The 22,037-nt window shown below is 34.2% G+C and overlaps 2 protein-coding genes across 13 annotated transcripts; one reads left to right on the top strand and one right to left on the bottom strand.

The window, feature by feature from the left end:
• Positions 1-913: 913 nt before the first annotated feature.
• On the bottom strand, positions 914-10,956 carry LOC106169663 (required for meiotic nuclear division protein 1 homolog). 2 transcript variants are annotated; one of them, XM_087002390.1, is made up of 12 exons: positions 10,812-10,956; positions 10,144-10,564; positions 9,878-9,989; positions 9,632-9,707; positions 9,266-9,305; positions 8,591-8,688; positions 8,245-8,360; positions 7,937-8,001; positions 7,565-7,641; positions 7,069-7,189; positions 6,504-6,620; positions 914-5,581 (listed from the first exon to the last, which is right to left on the bottom strand). In XM_087002390.1, exons 2-12 carry the CDS (start codon positions 10,516-10,518, stop codon positions 5,450-5,452), a joined length of 1,329 nt encoding a protein of 442 aa, XP_086858516.1. In that variant the 5' UTR covers positions 10,519-10,564; positions 10,812-10,956; the 3' UTR covers positions 914-5,449. The 2 variants fall into 2 exon arrangements, with proteins under 2 accessions (XP_086858516.1, XP_086858517.1); XM_087002391.1 differs by having other exon boundaries at positions 10,816-10,949.
• LOC106169662 (serine/threonine-protein phosphatase PGAM5, mitochondrial) lies at positions 10,929-21,946 on the top strand. 11 transcript variants are annotated; one of them, XM_024077358.2, is made up of 7 exons: positions 10,949-11,070; positions 11,230-11,329; positions 12,353-12,525; positions 12,758-12,930; positions 13,185-13,402; positions 13,705-13,838; positions 14,323-15,091. In XM_024077358.2, exons 3-7 carry the CDS (start codon positions 12,353-12,355, stop codon positions 14,471-14,473), a joined length of 849 nt encoding a protein of 282 aa, XP_023933126.1. In that variant the 5' UTR covers positions 10,949-11,070; positions 11,230-11,329; the 3' UTR covers positions 14,474-15,091. The 11 variants fall into 11 exon arrangements, with proteins under 11 accessions (XP_013404673.2, XP_013404674.2, XP_013404672.2 ...); XM_024077353.2 differs by lacking the exons at positions 12,353-12,525; positions 12,758-12,930; positions 13,185-13,402; positions 13,705-13,838; positions 14,323-15,091 and adding exons at positions 15,960-16,149; positions 16,790-16,962; positions 19,258-19,475; positions 19,808-19,938; positions 20,239-21,946 and having other exon boundaries at positions 10,951-11,070; XM_024077360.2 differs by lacking the exon at positions 11,230-11,329 and adding an exon at positions 11,618-11,653 and having other exon boundaries at positions 10,958-11,070.
• Positions 21,947-22,037: the final 91 nt, after the last annotated feature.

Here is a 22,037-nt window from a genome sequence, read left to right as displayed (position 1 = left end):
CGACAGTCTAGTAGAAAGTGGCTTACAGCTTTTCAGACCAAAAAGAGCTTTCTGTGCAGTATATAGCCCACATCAGCAATACCGCACTGTAAAGCCAACACACGAAAAGGTATAGTGAGCAAGCTATCTTTACTGTACTTTCTCTCAGGGTAGATTAGGCATCTGTGTACATTGTTGCTATTACACGGGGGACTTGTTCGCCTAAAACTTTGAATTTATTTTGAAACGATTAAAAGGCGTATGTAAAATAATGAGTTAAACAGACGCACAAGCTAGGTTCCAATATAATAGGTTTTGTTTTTATTCGGGGATGCTCATATAGTGGCCAGCAGACGTCTAATAATTCGACCTTATTGGCATAGCTTTTCATTGATATTTGTTGGTCAGGGCCCGGTTGCACCAACCGGTCGTAAGTGAGGCGTAGCAGTTGCGCCGGCGTAAACCGGGCGCAAAATGCTACGCCCGAGAAAAGCCAGTTGCACCAAACTGGAGTAGTGTTTACGTCGGTCTTAACTTAGTCGTAAATTTACGCCTGCTAGTTAGGTGGAGTAAGTCGGTCGTAGCTCGTTTTCCACTATGGCTAGGCTGGCACAGAGAGAGTTTGATGACAATTATCGTAGTTAACGTAGATTATGTGGGTTGTTTTTTGTTTATTTCTTACACAAAACTTCCGTCTGTATAGCTTGGTTTTTAAAAAACTAATTTTATACACTTATATATATATATATATATATATATATATATATATATATATATATAAGTGATTATTAAATACATTATGTGTGTAGCCATGTACATGTACATGCATGTGTTCAAATTAAATCTTACCACTCATGTCGACACGCCTTGGCTCTCAGCAGTACGGTGTCTTTAATTCTTTTCACGATTTTTGACAAACCATAACAAACCATAGTCATTTTTTATTCACATTTTATATCATTCATATTTTACTATATATAAACATAGAGACGAAAGCTTAAAATATCAACATTTTAAGGCTCATATAATATGTATTAGGTCTCTTGTATTTCTCAATCTCCAAGATGTAAGCTCGATTGAATTAAATGATACCTCACGGTGTAACCATAGATAAAAAAGGTCATGAAATTGTAGTAAAATTATAAAAAGAAAGCAATGCTGGCTTTTTTTGATTATTTTCAGACTCAAATGTTCCAATAACAAATGTGAAAGTGTTCAAATCCATTAATAGAAATACGTACTGCCTCCAACGCGTTTTTCTCATTTACAACAGCATACTATAATAGCATACATAGCATTCTATAATAATATTTTGATTCGGAATATATTTACGATTTTATTGCTATATATCCAAGGCAACAGCAAAGTTAACGTATTTTAACGTTCTTATTTCTAAATCAAAATGGAATAATGTAGCTCATGAATTTCTCCGTCACTGAAATGCTCCTTTTGTGTTTATTTATGTCATCATTCCATTATGACTGCAGCTGAGAACTCCTCATTTGCCCAATTATACCATCCACGTATTGTTGGCCAGTGGCGCAACGGAGCGTTACTCGGGCGTAGTTACGACGATCAGTTTTTGTCTTGGTGCAACGGGCGTAAGCAGGGAGAGTAAACCTGGCGCACGGACGCCAGGCGTTGCTGTTTACGACAGTCGTAGCCGAGTAAATTTACGCCCTGTTGGTGCAACCGGGCCCAGATTAGTGGAAACAGCCGAACTAGCCGATACGATTCTTTATTGACAAACACCTTCACATAAAGGTACAATCAATAACAATACTAGTAACTATAACATAGTACAGACAAATAAATAGATAAATAAATATCTATATAGATTAGCATATTGCTGATGTCAATGACTATACAAATGGATACGTATGTCGCATTTCATAATTAATTTACAAGGTTTGATCTACACGCCCAGTCTCTGCTGACAGCGCATAACGGGTCTCACACTGGTATCATGATCTGGTTTGGACATGCGCAAAAAGACTTACTCTCTTCTCCAAGCATTTCTGTACAAATATGAGGAGGGGCGTAATCACATCCATTTCTTTTGTATCACAAAATTTTAATCACATTTCATTTCTCATGATGTGTATAAACATATCCGGGGGAGAGAGGGCATTCGTATTACAGAGGAAACTTATATTTTCCTAGCCATGAATAAACAGTGGGCCACAGGAACAATCTTGCTCGATGTGAAAAAAGCATTCTACAGCGTGTGGCAATGATGGACTGAAGTACAAACTAGGGCATTACGGCATTCCAAACAAACTCGTAAGACTGCTATCTTCTTTCCTCAATGAAAGAGAAATAAAAGTCAAAGTGGGAACAAATCTCTCCCATCCAGTCAGGCTGAATGCGGGCACACCGCAAGGGTCAGTTCTCAGCCCTCTTCTCTTCATAATTTATGTGAATTCATTAATGACCTCCCCATACACCCTTCCCACAAAGTGGAGGCGTCACAATTTGCTGACGATCTCGGGATATGGACCAGTGCTAAAAGCACTAAAGCACTAGAAATAAGACTAAACTTGGTACTCAGAGACTTGGAACTCTGGTGCTCAAATTAAACACCCAAAAAACTCAGTTAGTGGTTTTCCGTAATAAAAAAAAAGAAAAATACAGCCTGAAGTTCATCTATTTGGTGAAAAAATCAAACAAGTCAAGGAAGCCGCTTTACACGGCATCACGCTAGACCAAAAACTGACATTCAAAACACATATAAGAAATCTAACAACCAAAGCAAGACAGAGGACAAATCTCCTAGTAAGACTGAGAGGCTCCAGCTGGGGTGCCTCAAGCTCTACCTTGATTAGAGCATACAAGGCATTCATACGCCCCATATTCGGTGTAAGAGGAAGGGCAAAGAAAAAAATCCAAGTCGTCCAAATAACACCACGGACAGACGTGCCACAGTAACAGAGGCAAAAGACAATATACAAGAACTCGGGGGATTGAAAGAGGCTCTTGCATCTCGATGCATGAGACCTCGTAACTTTCCCGCAATGGCTCTACCGAAGCAAACTTATACTACTACTGTACTGTTTCCAGTATTCCCTTGTAGAATACTTATCAGAACATAAACCGGACGTGGTCCCCTTAAATGAGTCCTTCACAGGATTTGATACGACCAGAAAAGATGGAGACTCAAGAGGAGGGTGTGAGGCCATTCTAATTAGAAAAGACTTACCGCACCACGATATAAACACCGACAATCTGACTGCAGAAGTAGTGGGCATTGAGACCAATGTACAAAAGTGAAAAACTGCTATTGTCGCTATTTATAACCCACAGAATACTTGTCCAAACAAGGAAACAGTTTCTTCGCAAATCAATATACACACTGTCTCTTTATTGGAGATTTCAACAGCAAGTTTATGTATTTCGGATGCAAAGGTTCTAATGAAAATGAACATAAACTGTTTGACATATAAAGTGAAGATCTTGAGTTGACAATACTCAATGACATCAACGAAACAACACACAATTTTACCATGATATTCTTTCATTCTGTTCATACTGATCAAGATATCAAATTTTCGTAATAGATTATTTCATGAGCACTGTCAGTTTACTTAACTATGCTAAGAAGGATTTAGGTTTCACACTAACAGCATTTTCAAGTAATGAATGATTGTTTAGTTGGTAAAAAGATTTTGCTTTGAGAAATGACTCCTCTCCTTGAAAGGGATCTTGTCTGATCAGTTTATGATTGCATTGAATGATATGTTCAACGAAATTAATTTTGTTATAAGGCAGTCATTGGTTATGTGAAGAATAGTAGTAGCTTAGAGGCTTGAAATTTCAGGATTTTCTCTTATTATGTAAAGATTGTTTTGCAACAGGTAAGAGTCTACTATTAATAGATAGATTCACCCTACGCAAGCAGATTTTTTTACTAATTGCTGATGACGATGCATTGTACCCAACTCAACTCGCTGACATAGCACAAAGCTGACTGGATTAGGATTAGGCTGACCTAGGCTCTACATTTCGGTATTGTCAACTTGATTTCATATATATAACCTATAAAGGTATAGTGAGCAAGCTAGCTTTACTGTGCCCTTACACTCAGGGTAGATTAGGCCTGCATCATCTATCTATCTATCTATCTATCTATATATATATATATATATATATATATATATATATATATATATATATATATATATATATTTGCTTATACACGAGGGACTTGTTTGCCTAAGAAATTTGATTAAAAGGTATACCTAAAATAATAAGTTAAACATTAATTTGACATAATATGCTGTTTCAAGACATACAAGGTAACTGTATAATATGGATTTTGTTTTTATTCGGGGGTGGGGGTGTTAACATAGTGGCCAGAAGACGTATAATCATTGACCTTATTGGCATAGCTTTTCACTGATATTTGTTGGTCCTGAAAAGAAGAGAGAGCGTGCTTAAATTCTGCATTTACTCTCAACAAAACGGCCCTTTTCAGGACCACTACAAATCAGAAAAGCTAAACCATTAGTGCTGGCATTGTCCACCCTAATTTGCCTTCATAATTTTTTTAGAAATAAAGTTGATGATAAGGTAGTCAATAGCTGATAATGCATTTGGAAGAATTGCAATGCTCAATTATCCCTTATCATTGCGCTGATGAACTCACATTATAATTATTAATTGATTTAACTTCAAGATTCCTACCCCTGCTCTTCATGGGAAGACAAGTAATGTGTATTTGTGTGTAAATGGGTAGCAACGAAGCCGGTTTTCTGGTTTGCAAAGGAATGTCAATGAGCACTTAAATAGGTCCTGTAAAATGGGATTTTAGTGGAATCTTCCGCTTAACACCAAAACCCAATTTAGCAGACATGAGCTTTTTCTACAGAAACGTGGAATTCAACTTTTTTAAATTTAATTCTAAGGCAGTCCTGGACCCCAAGGTCTGTTAAGTGTTGGGTTCCATTATATATGTTCAAATTTTTTTTTCTTTTGAAACCCAGGCTCATGTCTGATTAATTAATATATTGATAATTGACAACATCCCATGATGATAATTGCAAAACAAAATACTGTAATATACAATTATCTTAAATGTTAACCCCTATAGTTAAAACTTTTTTTATTACATGATTCACTGAAAACAGTTTTGCAAAAATTAGTTGACTGGGTATTAATCCATGAGTTTCAAATATCTGATCCACATTGCAAAAACAAAGTTGTTCCAGTGGCAACTGTATCAATTTTATTAAGAAACAGAATGCCATACAGTATCCCAACAGCAGCACTGAAAATTAGGCTGTATTCCCAGAGCTTTTAGATCAATCTATCCCCACGGGGAGTCTCACTAGATTACTGTCAGATAATCCGGCTTAAATGGCCGTCCCGCCTACTTCAAGCTGTAAGGGGGTAATTAACTTTCATGTCCGCTCGGCTGACAGCTATTTAGCGTGAACCCCCAGGGAGTTAGGTCTATCTAAAGTAGATCAATCTAATCTCTGGAAATGGGGTCTGAGTCTTCCTGGTTTAGTTGTTCTAGTTTGTCAGATTTTTCTGCTGCCTCTTCTCCCCAAAGCCAGGCCCAGACCGTTGCTCCTTTCCACCTTAGAAGTTCTATCAAAATCTGAAGTTGTTAAATGTAAAAAGTTAAATTCATTTCATGAACTAGAGGATCAGAGAGCCAATACCGCCTCTGGATATTGTACCACCAGCTGGAGTAAGCTCATTCGTATGGAAAACCAAAAAAAAAAAAAGGAACACCACTACCAATGACAAGCTCCATAAAATGCAATAAACAAGAATTCTCAAAATATCCAAGAAAAAAAAAATTTTTTAATATATATATATATATATATATATATATATATATATATATATATATATATATATATATATATATATAAAATCAAGGATACGAATAAATTAGACTTTTCTGTCCATTTTATTTAAAAATGCCCTACGGCCGTTTCGGCCCTGAGGCCTCGTCATGGGCGAAAACAAAACAAAATACAAAAAAGACTCTGGTAATAAACGGTCAGTGTAAGACGTCGCACTCAGAATATTCACGTGTGACGTTACGTCGCATGTATAGGTGACAAAAGAATGTGGTTACATTACATAATAAAATAATGTGGCTACATAAGCAACTTTTCAAAATTAGTACACATAGTCAATGTTATTCAATAAATATATATATATATATATATATATATATATATATATATATATATATATATATATATATATATTTTTTTTTTTTTTTTTTTTTTTTTTAAGTATAAATCTAGACTCTGAATACTGAAAAAAAATTTATTTCATGAATGCAACTTTATCACTGTGTGTACCAGGGTATGTACCATGCTTTGTCATGAACACTTTCCTATATGTAGTAATGAGCATGGAGAATAATCGTTGCAATGCATGATGAGGCACTGAACAGTAAAATGGGTGGGAGAAAACTTGCCAAGCACTGTTATTCAATTTCGTAGTACATTGAAAATCAACATTTATCCAAAAGATTATTCCAGTCAAGGTTTCAAGCTTACCTCCGAAGCAATCAAAATTATGATAATCCACTCCAAGCGGGCTCCATGTTGGTGAGTCAGTGCTTCCTGGATATTGTCCATAAGATCAATGCACAAAGAAAGTTTACTTTTCATCACCTAAAATAAAATCAAATGGATGTGAAAATGAAACTATATTTTATCACACAAATTAATGAAATCAGTATTTGAAATCTACTACGTAATAATAATAATAATAATAATAATAATAATATTTACATAGTAGATTTCAAATACTGATTTCATTAATTAATAAAATAATGAAAAAGAGAAACAAGGTTTCAACAACTATATCCTGTAGAAAATAAATTACAAATTCTATTCTAGTACAGGATATATAATATATTACAATAATTTATAACAATCTAGGCAAAGCCAAATAGTGAAAATTAACCAATAACCAAGCTAAAAGAAAAAAAATATGCATGTAGAGCTAAATCTAATTATTGTTAGATTCATTGAAAATGGTAAAAACTGTCATATATTAACATGAAAATCTATTAATAAGAATGAAAATAAAATTTGTCATGTGGCAAAATGAGCTTACATCCACCCTGTTCTTGAGTTCCAAATGCCTCCTGACATTATCAAACAAACCTTCCAGTTCTTCTCTATTCCAGAAAAACTCTGGAGTCTCCATGTATTCTGACTCCAATAAGACTCTATGTCTGAAATAAACAATTTTAGTAAAATTTTAGTCATTCAGTCTGATAATGTATTATGACACTTGTCTTAGAGGCAGAGGATATTGTAGTGAATGCTACAAGAACATCATAAGTATATTTCTAATTCTGCTTGATTTACTTACTTAAAATTCTGTATATATGTGACTGTGGTGAATTTTTGTACTCTTAATAATGTGGTTATTTGCATTCATTGATCACTGAAATATTCTAATAATCATTAGCATTTATAAAAACTGTTAGGTTACTTTTTAACATTGCCCTTCCCTCATGATAAAATTGTAAAGTTAATACTTTGACTAAGTTATTATAACTAGGTTCTAAAGATGCACAAGAAAAACTGCAGTATAATGTTTATACCTCAAGTCATATAGTTCTCCAATATACCGGACTGCTTGTCTCGGCTCAGTTGTCATCTTCCCTTTGGTTTTCATATCCTGAAGAAAAGACAGGAATTTTAATGAAATTCACAATGCAATATTGATTTTAAGCACATTCTCTGTAAGCAATTAAATCAGAAGACTTGCATGGTGATCTGTTGGGTTGCATGTCTATGTGTGCCTAAAATTACACCATTTGTATTAAGATGATAATGATATTTTCTTTATAAATAAGATGTTAAACAATAGATCTATATGTACGTCTTTGGAGTCTGAAGTAAAATGTTGTCTACCTTGCATCTAATCAAATTCTATGTCAAAGATTTGCATTAATCATAAATATTTATCTTACCTCTGGAATGTATGCCAATTTTTCAATAAATTTCTGTAGTTGTGTTTCACAGTAATCTAACTGAACTGAAAATGCAGTAAAGGCACATGTACTCCCAGTAATCTGCATTTCTGTTGAAGCGGCAATAAGTTCTTCATTACAGACATCAAATTACACCTATTATAGAAATCACTTTTGTCCTTAAATCCAAACGATCCTTTATATATTTCATATCATTATTATAGTAGTTAGATAACTAATATTATTTGATAAATTTTGATAATTTGATAAATTTTATAATTTTAATCTAGAACAAGAGTCAAATTTACCAGCCAGCATCAAACCATGTGAAATGGCAAACTTCTCCAAAAGAAGCTGTTCTTTATTTTCTTTATTTTGAGGTGGGATGCGAATGTTTCCTGACCGCAAAGAAACCTCTGTAGCACTGTCATTTACATGGAAATGGTTTTGATCAAAACATAACTTATGATTTTTTTTAGTTTCAATTTCATGGAAGTTAAAAATTATAAGAACTTCATCTATAGGCACCAAATTAAAATTTAAATTTTGTATATCTTTTAAAACATTAAATATTAGTACTTGCTTTATTTTTGTCTACAAACTGTTTATAGAACAGAAGAATAAAATAAATGGAAGAATTGTTTGTATCCTTACCTTTCTTCAATGTAAAATCCCATGAATTCACCTTCCATATCATAATCACTATACTTTTGGACAGTAAGAGATTCTAAAGTCTCAATAATACGTTTTTGCTTGAAAAAGAGAAACCATCTCATTAATGCAATTTTAAGCAATAACCATCATTTATAAAACAGGTGATGCAAAATTCAAAACAATAAATGTACTGAGAGAGAAAAAAAAATGGAGGTATACTACACCTATGTATAAATCTGAAAATGTCCAAAAGTCATATTTTCATTGTCTTCGATGATATATGTACAACATTACTAAAAAGGCATATGGGCGAATTTTGGATATCAAAATAAAACAGGTTTTGGATTTGATAAGCAGTAGAAGTCAAAATCTTATAATGCTGACAGGTGGAAATTAATTATTGCCAGGGCCACAAACATTCAAAAGTCTTCAGAAAAACAATATTTTAAGTACAGTGCTTTGCATGAAAGATACGTTGAGGTTAAAGCAATACAGAGAGAAGCACTGAAAGTGAGACAGTGATCTGTTTCCTGGGCCAATTTAAAGCAATTTTTTCCTCTCTGCCTCTCATATTTGTGACTTGTAAAAAGTAATCAAAATCCATTTCCTGGAATATTTTAGACCAATAATTTGCCCACACACCCAAAATATATGAATAAATAAAACTCCACTTACAGAAGGATCTTCAACATTCCAAAACACAACTGTGCCTTTCCTAGAGGAATAAAAAAAAAAATGCAAAATGGTTCACAAACGTGATAGAAAAACAAATACAAACGTTCTACTTCTAAACTTTACAATATTACCTCGTTTCACTTTGTTTAGCAGAAACCAACATTATGATTTACTGTTGAAGTTCTAAATTTTTCATTATTGATCCTAGTGAGTTTTACAGTAAAATTTTCCTAAGTTAATGTAGAGCCATATATATATACTGTACTGAGTACAGAGGCTTCTCTGCAATATGTTTATAAATAAATGAAGAATATAAGATAGATAAGAATCCAACATCTGTATATTTAAAGTGTAAAATATACTTGCTCAAATACAAAAAATTCTCTGGGAATTTGAGGAACTACAGTTTGATAAATAAATGTCGAATGTACAGCTGCGGCATCTGTAAGGCAGAAAACATGAGCAAGGTAAATATCACATGCTTATACACTCTTGAAACCAATTTGAAAATTTATCAATTAAAATTGAATATGAACATTTTATAATATGTAATAATAAATAAGGGAACACCAGTGTATAGTTCAGAAGACAAATGTCTGTAATATACATTACCAGTGGGCAACTGTGAAACCTTATAAAGTCCAGTCTTCTCAAGTGCTGTTGTGACACTCTCCAGACTTTTAAACTCTTCCGCTAATGCAAAGGCTTGAATAGAAAAATCTTGCTAAAAATAAAGTGATATTTTTTTAGTATACAGCAATACAATTAAATGAAAACTTATATTCAATTTGTAGCCCTATTCTTGTATGTACTCTTGTGTTTGTATACAGTACACAATTTCAAAAATATATAAAATTTCGGTATTTTCAGATACATACCACCTTTCTCTTCCTCTTTTTTCTTAATCCAGTTGGATTAACTTGGTTAGCAGTAGATTGTGGGGAGTTTTCCCTTATATGTGTGGTAAACAGCGACCTTTCTTGGAATGAAAAGCAATCCGGAATAAAGACATTATGCCTTTTTTCCCCACACTTTGATAGCCCTTGTTGGGAACTATAAAAAACTGCTGGGAAAGCATAACTTTTGTTCCTGAATTGTTTTTGAAACAGACAGTGCATTTGCCTGGAAAGCTGTGGACTTTTCCATCCAGTTGCTGTGAAATTCACTGTCTGCTTTGCACTGAGAACAAGACTAACTGCCTGAAAATCCCTCTTGGTGATGTTTTCTACAAATCTTGTGTAAGCTTTCCACATTTTTTATTATATGATGATACTGTTATATCCTATACGAGAAAGAAATCTGAAAATAAAAAACATGACACCCCGTATCGGTAAGTACTCCCTTTCTTGTTTTAATTTATTTGATTTGACATAATACAGCTCAACATTAGTCGACTTAGCCCAGTTAAAGATTTTACATGTATGTTAATATTAAGCTCAAACATCATACATCGGTTTTTAGCCGTACATGTACATGGTAGGGACCTTGAGCTGAACGTAACTGGTATCTTTCCTGTACCTGTACATAACAAATTAACGTTACTTACTTACAGTGTCATTCCTGCATAATCTGACTTATGTAATAAATACGATCTAATGATAAACGATTTATAAAAATAAAAACGATTAGAGCAGCGGCACTCAGCACGCTGACCGGAAATATGATCCGTCTTGTCACACGGTTCTTTTTTGTATCGGAGTGCAGCAGGTGACCATACTTACCACGTGAATTATTCCTTTGCTATTAATTGTAGTGCATCGGGCTTAAGTTTACTTGTGGTCATACCATCATTTCATTCAAATTAAGTAAGTATGCAAGTGTCGCTTTCATCTTTTAACATAGAGTTTGCCCCTTTTTATTCAACCTTTTAAAAATCAACTTGGTTAACGCTTCTCGATCTCTACAGTTTTTCTCCCTCTATCTCTTACTGTATTCTCAGTTGTCGGTTTTTGTTCATATCCTAGGTACTTAAAGCAGGTATGTAACGCCTAAAATTGAGACAATCACGGCATTATTTTCCTCTCACCAGGTTACATTGATTTTGAAGGTGCTATAAATTGCAAAGTAAGTACATGACCAGGAGTAAATAACGTTTTTTTTTCCAAGGAAAATTTAATTCAGCAGGAAAACCCTGGATAAGATACCTTTAAAATCCATGCTGTTATTTGAAATTGACTCTTGATTGTTTTGTATTTTTGGCGGCTGGTGCAAGGCAATGCTGAATAGCAACCATCAGAAATTATTCTGCAGCTGAAACAAACTTTTGCTTCTGTACTCTATATATTGATCTACAATTGAATTGGAACGGAAATTTTGAGATATTGATGTCTGGACATAAATGATTATAACTAGGTTCCCATGGTGCCCTGTAGTTGGCAAAATTGAAAGGTATGTAAATCATTTATTGCAACAGATAATCTTTTAAAATACATTGGTATGCATTTTGTTTGCTTGCATATGCTGGTGTCGTACTTGTAGAACTAATCAATACTTTTATTTGATATGTCAGTATGTTCACTCTTATTTGAAGACACTTGAAGAAACCATGTGTATCACTGCCTATCCCTTGAGAAAGATTTTTTCATATGTATCAGCTTTGCTATAAGTTTCATTTAATATATATATATATTTATATATTCACAAAAATGAATCTGTAGTATCCATAAATAAAGCAAAGATGACACAAAGACCACTTCTGTATCCTCCTCCCCAACAAAAAATTGATATCTAAACAATGTTTTGTAGCAGCAGTTAACAAACAGAGTAAAAACACCCCAGTGCTCATACATTTCTACCAATGGCTTTTTAAATTGAAATTTTTATTGATAGAAAAGTTACCTGTAGTTTATGATTGAGCTATGTAAAGAGCAAATGCTCCAAAGCGGGTTGTAGATTCCTTACTCTAATTCAAAACATTTGAAGAGATATCACACGATGAGTCAAACCAGCTATTCATGAAGATGAGAATTAATCTCAACAACAGTTACTTGACAAAATACAAAATACAGAATGCCAGATATAAATTTCAAATTATTTCATTTGCATTGCAAAATACATTTGACAGTATTTTGATATGTTATGTTACAGATGGCTGGTAAAAACAAAGTTACCAGACTGGTTCAGGTGGTAGCAGGGTTTGGAGCAGCTGCTGCTGGTGGATGGGTGATCAGTAGATATATGTTCAAAGATAAAACAAAACATGCCCCTGGTCATGCTGATCAGTTAGAAACTCCTAAGAAGTGGGATTATAACTGGGACAAGTAAGTATTGTTTCAAGATAAACAGGTTCCCAGTTGACATTGTTTGACACCTAGCATTTTGATGTACATTCATTATTCATCCTGATGTAAGAATATTTTTGTGCCTTTATTTAAACAACGAATATTTTTCAAATAAAAGACAATACAAATACAAAGCACATGTGCATTAAAAGTATGCATTTTCTTTTGAGTGAAACTTCATACATGAATAGACATTTTGCTGGGATTTTAGGAGAGAACCTAAAAGTATGGTAAGACCTCCTAAAAGTGAGAAGGACCAAAAAGAATATGAAAATAATCTGGAAAAAGCAAAACCTACTGCCTCAAGACATCTTTTGTTCATTCGCCATGGTCAGTACAATTTGAAAGGAGAGAAAGACGAGGATAGGATTCTCACAGATTTAGGTATTGCACATTATTCACATTTTTAACAATTTGTTACAAAGATTTTGGTGTTAAATGTTAGTGACCTTTTAATGGAATGTTTTGAGACATTTCATAAACTTATATGTATTGATTCACAGTAGATGAAAAAATGCCAATCTTTGTATTTGAGCTGTTATATGGTTCTTTAAATTTTCATAATTAAGCCCGATTATTTTGATTGAAATTGATTAATTTTTTCTTTTGTTTAAGAATGGTATTTTTGTCCCACTTAGGCAGGAAGCAAGCAGCACTTGTTGGACAGAGGCTGAAGGAGCTTGACCTTCCTTACAGCCTGTTGGTTTACTCCACCATGGCAAGAGCTACAGAAACTGGCAAGATAGTGCAGAAATTCCTGCCGCCAGATATTCCAGTCAATACCTGTAGTTTTATAAGGGAAGGAGCACCCATTCAACCAGAACCACCAGTAGGACATTGGAGGCCAGAGCAAAGTGTAGGTATAATTAATACGTGCAATTAGCTGTCAAACTGAAGCTGGATTTGGAGTCATTTGAGCTCAGTTAGTTGTTATTGAGCATCTCAAGTGGACGTTGTGATTTGATTTTTAAATCCAACTCTTCTCTCACACATTAAATTAATGGTCATCTAAATATAAATTAAGTTTATAGCTTTATTAGTGGTGAGGAATTAAGATAATTATGACTAGAATACTGTTATTCAAGAAATCCCAGTGAGTAAATATAGCCAAGCAAATATAGGAAATTATTTATGATTTTAAGATTTTCCCTTATTTAGCAGTTCTTTGAAGATGGTGCCAGAATAGAAGCTGCATTTAGGAAATATTTCCATAGAGCAAAACCAAGTCAAGAAAAAGATAGTTATGAAGTTTATGTATGCCATGCAAATGTCATCAGATATTTTGTATGCAGGTGTGTATATATGTGGTCAAGTGTTTATCATAGGATCAGTTGTACTCTGACCATCAAAGAGTAAAGTATGATTTACTACATTTATTTGGAGATTATTTATCAAGTCAATGTGAGCTGTTTCAAACTGGCTTTCACACATGTCCTAAACCTTATGGTCTCCTTATTTTGTCTTCAATAATTTAACATGAAAATTGATTAGCAAACATCTTTACATGAGTGGGCTTCATAAAAGTATATGGAGACTTGTCAACCTTCTTCAATCATAAAACAGAAAGCTTGTTTTGCAGCTTTCTAAGTACTTTTTTGACAGTTAAGCTGATTTTGTTTTTAATAAAAAATTGAAAAAAAAAGTTAATGATTTTCTGTTTTATTTTAAATCATTCAAAACTCTGGAAGAGAAGTGGTATACAATTGAGCAAAAACAAAACTTTAAAGCATTAGCAGTATATATTTTAATAGGGTCTTCTTCTTGTGTTTGTTTTAGAGCTCTGCAGTTTCCGCCAGAGGCATGGTTGAGACTCACACTACATAACTGCAGTATAACCTGGCTTACCATAAGACCAAGTGGACGTGTATCTTTGAAAGGATTAGGAGATTCTGGTCATTTACCACCTGATTGTTTAACCACCAATTGATAATAAATTTTTGAAATTTATATGAAGAAAATTTTGCCAATGAGAGTTTTGTGGTCTACAGTATGACGCACAACTTCTCAGAAGACAGTGTGCCTGTAGTTATTTGCAGCGGCTAGAATAAAGTCTTGGCCAATGCATCAGGGCTAGTTTCACAAAGTAACTAAACAGATCAAGCCTTCCAGCTAACTAAGCTGGGCTTCACAAAAGATTTTACTTTTGTTTTATGGTCTTCTTCAAAGTGCTACAGCAGTGTTTGATGTACTTATTTGTTAAGACTAAAAGTTCACGAAGTTTTGAGTATTTCTACAACATTTTATAACAAGTTATTTATATACAAGAAATCCCTAGAGCCTACTCCAGTGCAACCAAATCAAGGAATGGACATTATATCCAAAAATTAGGATGGGCATCTTAATACAGATTTTTGAAAAACAATTACATCTTGGCAACCAATTTATTTTTCTCATGCATTCTGAAACCATGTATTTGTCTTTTCACAATTATTTCTGTCATTTGCCATGAATACATCAATGTTTGTAAAGTAAAACAATTCATATAAATGGTTAATTCTTTATGTAAGAGTCTTATTTTTGATGAATAAAATTTAGAAATGTATAATGAAGGTTTCTTATTTATTTGAACATAATTAAACATATTCTGTAGCAAAATATTCATACTGTAACAAGAAAATTCAGACAATGTCATAATGAATGTGATAAAGGACTTTTACTTTTGGAACATGCACATTCACTCATACTCTTTCACAAACACTTGAAATGAGTATATGAATATAAAATCATTTGATTGTTTTTTCTCTGCTTCTAAATCATTTGTGTTATAATATTTACTTCTTCACAATACCTGTAGTAATAGTAAATTTGAAAAGTTCCAGAAAATTTAATTTGAATTTATCTAATTGATCATTTTTAGTGTATTAACTTGTACATTCACTTAAATTTCTTACAATTTAAAAAAAAAATGGAAAATGGAAAAGAACATTCATCATAAAAAAGATGTCTTAATAGTTACATAGAACCATTTACATTTACACTAATATTAAATGTTGCACATAAAGTCAAGGAGGTGTAATAAAAATGGCATTTTCTATTCACAGCAGCCCTGGTAACTTTGGAATAGTATTTACCCTAGTTGTAGATGTGTATGTATTTATATACAAGGAATCCCTGGAGTAGTAACTTATCATCATGATTGCATTGTTTGGCCTGAGTAATGAAACTGAACAATATCATGTGTACATGTACAATTCTTTATGCCCAAAACATATCTGAACATGCACTTGATACAGACTGGTGTCCACCATGTGTACATATCTGCACGTGTGTACATATCTGCACATTAGTGTAAATTAAATGGCAGAAATAAGATATATTTTTGAAAGATATAATTTTAACACTTTATATGGCTTCATCATTTAGACAATGCTTCATATGTGCCTCCTTTTCATTTAGTGTATTATTTTTTGAAGAGGGAGTTCTACATTGGAGAGCCGTGATGTCAGGGAGGCTCCTGGGGGTGTTGAAGGCTGTGGGCGTGGCTGGAGGGGCCATCACAGGGGGATGGATGTGGAGTAAATACCTCAGTCCTGTCGTATCAGCTTCTACATTGCCTAGTCCAGACCGGGAGCCTGTGCTAAAGTGGGACTATAACTGGGATAAGTACGTAGGTGTTTTTTTAGGTTCTCCCATTAACACATTATCCTTTCTTTATGCATGTACATTTAGAACAGCATTTTAGTAGTTTAGGGTCTTATGTGTTTGAATGGAGTTCTGGTATAAATCGTATGATGATATTAACATGATTGATATCTTAGTAAGACTGTGTGCGTACATGTAGAACCTGGTCTGTAAGATGGGCATGTATTTGTGTGTTTGGAAGGGGTGGGGGGGGGTGAAATACTCCATCTAAAGTCATCTCATAACTGCCTTTTTTGACCGTTTCTATTTGGTCATCCAGCATGATGATGATGTTCTCATCAGCAAGTGAACCAAGTTGGGTTTTAAAATTCAACTACTTATTTTATTTCAGTAGCTACAGCTAGCTCTCTGCCTTCCCTGGGTTGTCTGACTACAAAAACTGAAGTCTCTTATCCATCACATTTCTTTTGTGCCATAACTCATTTTCAGTCTTAATTATCATTTAAAGCTTACCTTCTTAAATTATTTTTTCTGCCAGTTACAGATATGCATATGTATAATGTATGTTACCAAGGACTGTATTTTGCATGTAACTTAGCAAACCATCTATTAATCTATCATTTAATTTTGAAAGCATTTCTTATCATTTAAATTGTTTCAGACGAGAACCAGACACTGGAGGTGGTCCACTTGACAATGACCAAGATAGGTCTTTTGAGCCCAAATTATCATCAAAGAAACCAACTGCTACCAGACATCTCATTCTAATTCGCCATGGCCTCTTTAACCGCGAGGGCAAGTGTGATGACACGCAGAGAGAGCTCACAGAATTAGGTAAATATACTATTTTACTAACTAGATAACTCCCATCTTGTTTCAGACATCAATCACATAATGGTTGTGAAATGGCAAATGAGAAAAAGTGCCAAGTTGGTGCAACAAGACACTTGATCCTTGTCAGACATGGGCAAAACAGGAGAGATGACATGGAAGAAAGAAGAGTACTGAGCTCTGTTGGTAAACTTTATGCACACCCTGCTTACTTTTGAAGATTTGATTGTAAATTTGATTTTGAACTTTAGACTTGGTGGTCTGATGAATTGATGAATAGACATTCAAATTTATTTAAAATATACAGCATTCAATTATTGTACCGCCAATATTTGTCCGGATTATTGTCCGGATCGTTCCGCCAGCTCCGCCTGACGGCTACCTTTACCGCTTCTCCTCCTAGACGGTAAGGGCCCCCGTGCCCATCTCTTGGATTTAGGTCACCTATAATCTCAACTCGTTCCACGTAAAAATTGAGCTTTGTCAGTATTGGGGTCTAGGTGTGGCACTCATTATAATGCACCCTTGTCTAAAAATGGCAAAATTAAATGCTAATTATCTACCCTACGGAAGGAATTATGGGAAAATTTTCTACAGACGGCTTTCCAAAAGTCATATGTGTAGATTTCAAATATGCCATTGGATTTGGCCCGTTTGACCTTTATTTCAAGGTCAAACGGGCCAAAATTTTCAAAAAAATGAATTTTTTTACAAAAAAAAAAATTATTTGCCCTGTTATTCAGACACCACACAGACTTAACCAATAATATTATTGGAAAGTGTTACCCTTCAGGTCATCTTTCATCTCCGTGAATTTGGGGTCAATCGGTGCATTTTCACAGGAGTAGCGGCCATAAGATACCGAAACTGAAAACTGTCTCTAATTCGCGAACCGTTAATGCTAGAGACCCATTCTTTTTTGCATTTTGTAGAGCATGTAAAGCCCAACACTGGAGGTGGTCTCCGTTTTTTTGTATTCCATACGGTTTTCGAGTTACGCTGTATCAAAAAGTACATATTGGTGGTGAAAGCAAAATGTGCAGTACGGTAATGGATAATAAATTTTGAACTCCCGAAAAATAAAACATAAGGCTTGGCAAAGCAGACACCTTGTGGTCAAAAATGACATTATTTCATCAAATTTGAACTTCGGGAACTTCAGAGCACCTCCCATTTCAAGAATTTTGACCAAAATGACCTTTTCTTTATTTTAATTAATTTTTTCTGTAGGAAATTTATGGCACATTATGGTAACCCCAAAATTATAACATTCAGTCCCTTATATCTCCAAAACTGGCAGAGATAGGTCCATAGTTACTATTGAAGTTGAATAGGAAGTCATATACTGGCAATCTTACTGTGACCTTGAAATTGACCTTTGACCTACTTTTCACCATGAACTGAACTTTGCAAATTTTGCTTCCCTTTTATCTCCAAAACTGGCAGAGATAGGTCCATAGTTACTATTGAACTTGAATAGGAAGTCATATACTGGCAATCTAAATGTGACCTTGAAATTGACCTTTGACCTACTTTTCACCATGAGTTGAACTTTGCAAATTTTGGTTCCCTTTTATCTCCAAAACTGGCAGCGATACGCCCATAGTTGCTATTGAATTTGAATAGAAAGTCATTAGAAGCAATTTATTGTGACCTTAAAATTTACCTTTGACCTACTTTTCACCATGAACTGAACTTTGCAAATTTTGGTTCCCTTTTATCTCCAAAACTAGCGAGATAGGTCCATAGTTACTATTGAACTTAAATAGGGAGTAATATACTGGCAATCTAAGTGTGACCTTGAAATTGACCTTTGGCCTACTTATTATCATGAACTGAACTCTGCTAATTTCTTTCTCTTTTAACTCCAAACCTGGCAGAGATAGGTCCATAGTTACTATTGAACTTGAATAGGAAGTCATATACTGGCAATTTGCTGTGACCTTGAAATTGACCTTTGACCTACCTTACGATGAACTTAAATTTGATTGTACCATTTTTAGTTATATATATTTTTTGCATATTTTGAAAATTCTTGTTGATTGCATTTTTACAGCTTGTAAAGCACAAGACTGGTGGCTGTGTCCCTTATTTTGTGTATGTGGGGGTCTATACGAATGCGCTTGCTCCAGCTGGTGGTACAATATTCGGAGGCGGTATCGCCTCTCTGATCCTCTAGTTCTGTGATGATATATGTAAAAATGATTAACTAGGTAAGGCTTGGTTTTTTATTGCAAGAAATGGGAAGTGACAATTGGTAAAAGTGTTTTTGCATATCTTTCATTTCCTCTTGTATAGGTAGGGAACAAGCAGAGTTTACTGGCAAGCGCTTGAAATCTCTGAATCTTCCATATACATCCCTGGTGTATTCAACCATGAAGCGGGCCACAGAGACAGCTCAGATAATACTGAAGCATCTAGATCCCAACCTTCCCGTCAAAAGCTGTGACCTCCTGCGTGAAGGTGGAACTGTTCCGCCAGAACCAGCTTTTGGCTACTGGAAAGCTGATCATCTGGTGAGCCAATGACATAAGTTTGATTAAGATATTAAAAAAAAAATTGTACTTATGTCGCTAGTACTTCCAAGAATGGGATAATTTTAGATTTTCTTTAAATTAGTGTTTTGTAAGTTTATTTTGTGCAAATTTTTATTTTAAAGCTTAAATTACGTCTATCTTAGCCTTTTTGAGTTATGCTTCCTGGTTCATTGGAAGTTTTCATCTTGTGTACAGATGCTACAAAAAAGAATACAAAAAATAAGTAAAATGTCATGCTGCACAAGTTAAACAAATTTTGTCTCTTCAGAAATACCTTTTCTTTTTGTACCAACTTTTCTGATTGTTTTTAGTATTATCAAGAGGGAGCAAGAATAGAAGCTGCATTTAGACACTACTTCCATAGAGCAGACCCAAGTCAGAAGGAAGATAGTTATGAAATACTAGTGTGTCATGCTAATGTCATTAGATATTTGACCTGCAGGTGTGTAATTACCACTGATTTAGTTTAAAACCTCGGAGTTGGAGTGCTTCATATCAAGTTGCAGAGTAAATATCTGTGCCTTTTGAAATTGTGATTTCAAATATAATTTGTTTAGACCCAGTGAGCATTGGATTTTTCCATGTTGGATTCTTTGCAAATCACTGAATCAGTTACACTTTAAGAGATAAATGTATATAGGTAGTCCTGCATATTCAATAACATGATGAAATGTCAACCTGAAAATTATATTAGTTCTGATTACACAACACTACACTTGTGAATTGTTGAATGTTATTCTAGGGCTTTGCAGTTGCCCCCAGAAGTATGGCTGAGGTTCAGGGTCCACCACTGCAGCATGACCCATATCATGATAAAACCCACTGGTCAGGTCACAGCACTGACCATAGGGGAATACAGCCATCTTCCTCCTGACAAACTAGTGGGCTGGGAAGATTATTATTTTAAAGAGCTGCAAAAGGAGCAGTTTATAAAGAAGAATGACTACATAAATGTTTGATTATACTCTTGATTTTAGTGCATAGGAAGATGATTTATTTCATCAAGTCAAGCTTTGGAAAAGTTTTTACAGGAGGTTTTGTTATATATTTTTGTGATTGACTAATGACAGGAATTACAATTTTCAGACGTGATTGGCCATTTTAAGATATTTCAACTAGATAAAGAAAGGATGGGACATGTTGAACTGATGAAATAGAACAGATATTGAGAGTAAAATAGCAATTACTATAAATTTATTTTAATTTAAGACATTCCTTTTAAAGATATTTATATTGGTGCTACTAAAACTAGGTGCTGGAGAATGACAAGAGAATATGAAGTAAGGGTAACATTTTCAAATGCACACAAATCACAGCTGGATACTAAAACTCTCTCTTTAATAATAGCCTAGAAAATATCAACCGACATGAGTGTGAAAACCAAGAAATCGAGGACTTTTTATGAACACTTTGAAAATCATCCATTCTGCCATATATTCCCCTGCTTATGATGGCAGTCAAGTAAGCAGTGGATAAGAATGACTGATGGAATGTATGTGTTTCAGAGCCTTGCAGCTTCCTCCAGAAGTCTGGTTTAGAATGATGCCACACAACTGTTCTCTCACCTGGATCATGATAAAACCTACGGGTCAAGTGACTTTGCTGACATTTGGTGATGCAGGACACCTCCCAGGGGACTTGTTGACAACTATGTGGATAGATTAGTCCTTATAAACATGAGAGAATGCTGGAGACTCTTTTTCACCCTTTCTCCTTCTCATATAACATGTGAACTGCACTTTCTTTTATATACTGACATATCCATGATAGGGATTTCTCCATTATATGCAAAGTGTGCATATAATGAGATAACTGCTCATTTTCAATAACAGTGAAACCTTCAGAATTTTATCAGTTATGGTTAGCAAAGTACGAGAAAATTGTTGAGGACATCTGGACAAACTTTTTTTATGACAAAATCCAAAGTAATGGCCTTTTGATGAATAAGACTGAATTTTCAAAGAAATCATAAAGCAATCTTTGTGCCATAAGTAGATTTAATAAAACGACTGGTCAAATAATTCAAAGGTGTGCATGCAATTTCAGGTTCTTCCATTTCAATATGTAGTTAGGTAAAACAGTATACCTCAGTCTTTACTATATTTAAAGATTTAGTTTCTTAATGTTGATCTTGTCATGGACTATTATTTTTCAGAGTCCTTTTATCTTGATATTTTCATACAGTTTTACTCCATATTAAATGCTCAATGTCAGCAGAATTAACAAAGCAAAACCATATTCTATGTAATTAACAATTTGAAGTATAGTTAATTAAAACACCTAATTACATTTTAGCTAAACAGATATTTTTGTGTTATTACTAATATTGTGAATCGGTGATGTACCAGTATCTTTATATTATAACGCGTTTTCTCAGTTTATGTGCAGTTTATGCTCACTCTTCTGTGCAGGTGTTTGGAAATGATGCAATAAATATTTACAAAGATCAACTTTTCTTGTGAAACAAATTGAAGAAGTTGCCTTTACATTGTAGCATATGACATTTTGTAGGAAATTGCAATGTACAATATCAATGAACTA

The sequence above is a fragment of the Lingula anatina genome, chromosome 1 (genome assembly GCF_051362555.1).
Source record: "Lingula anatina isolate TDL-2025a chromosome 1, LinAna3.0, whole genome shotgun sequence".
NCBI classification, from domain to species: domain Eukaryota; kingdom Metazoa; phylum Brachiopoda; class Lingulata; order Lingulida; family Lingulidae; genus Lingula; species Lingula anatina.
The sequence above is the reverse complement of the archived record's forward strand: the minus strand, read 5'-3'. Positions and strand labels throughout refer to the sequence as shown.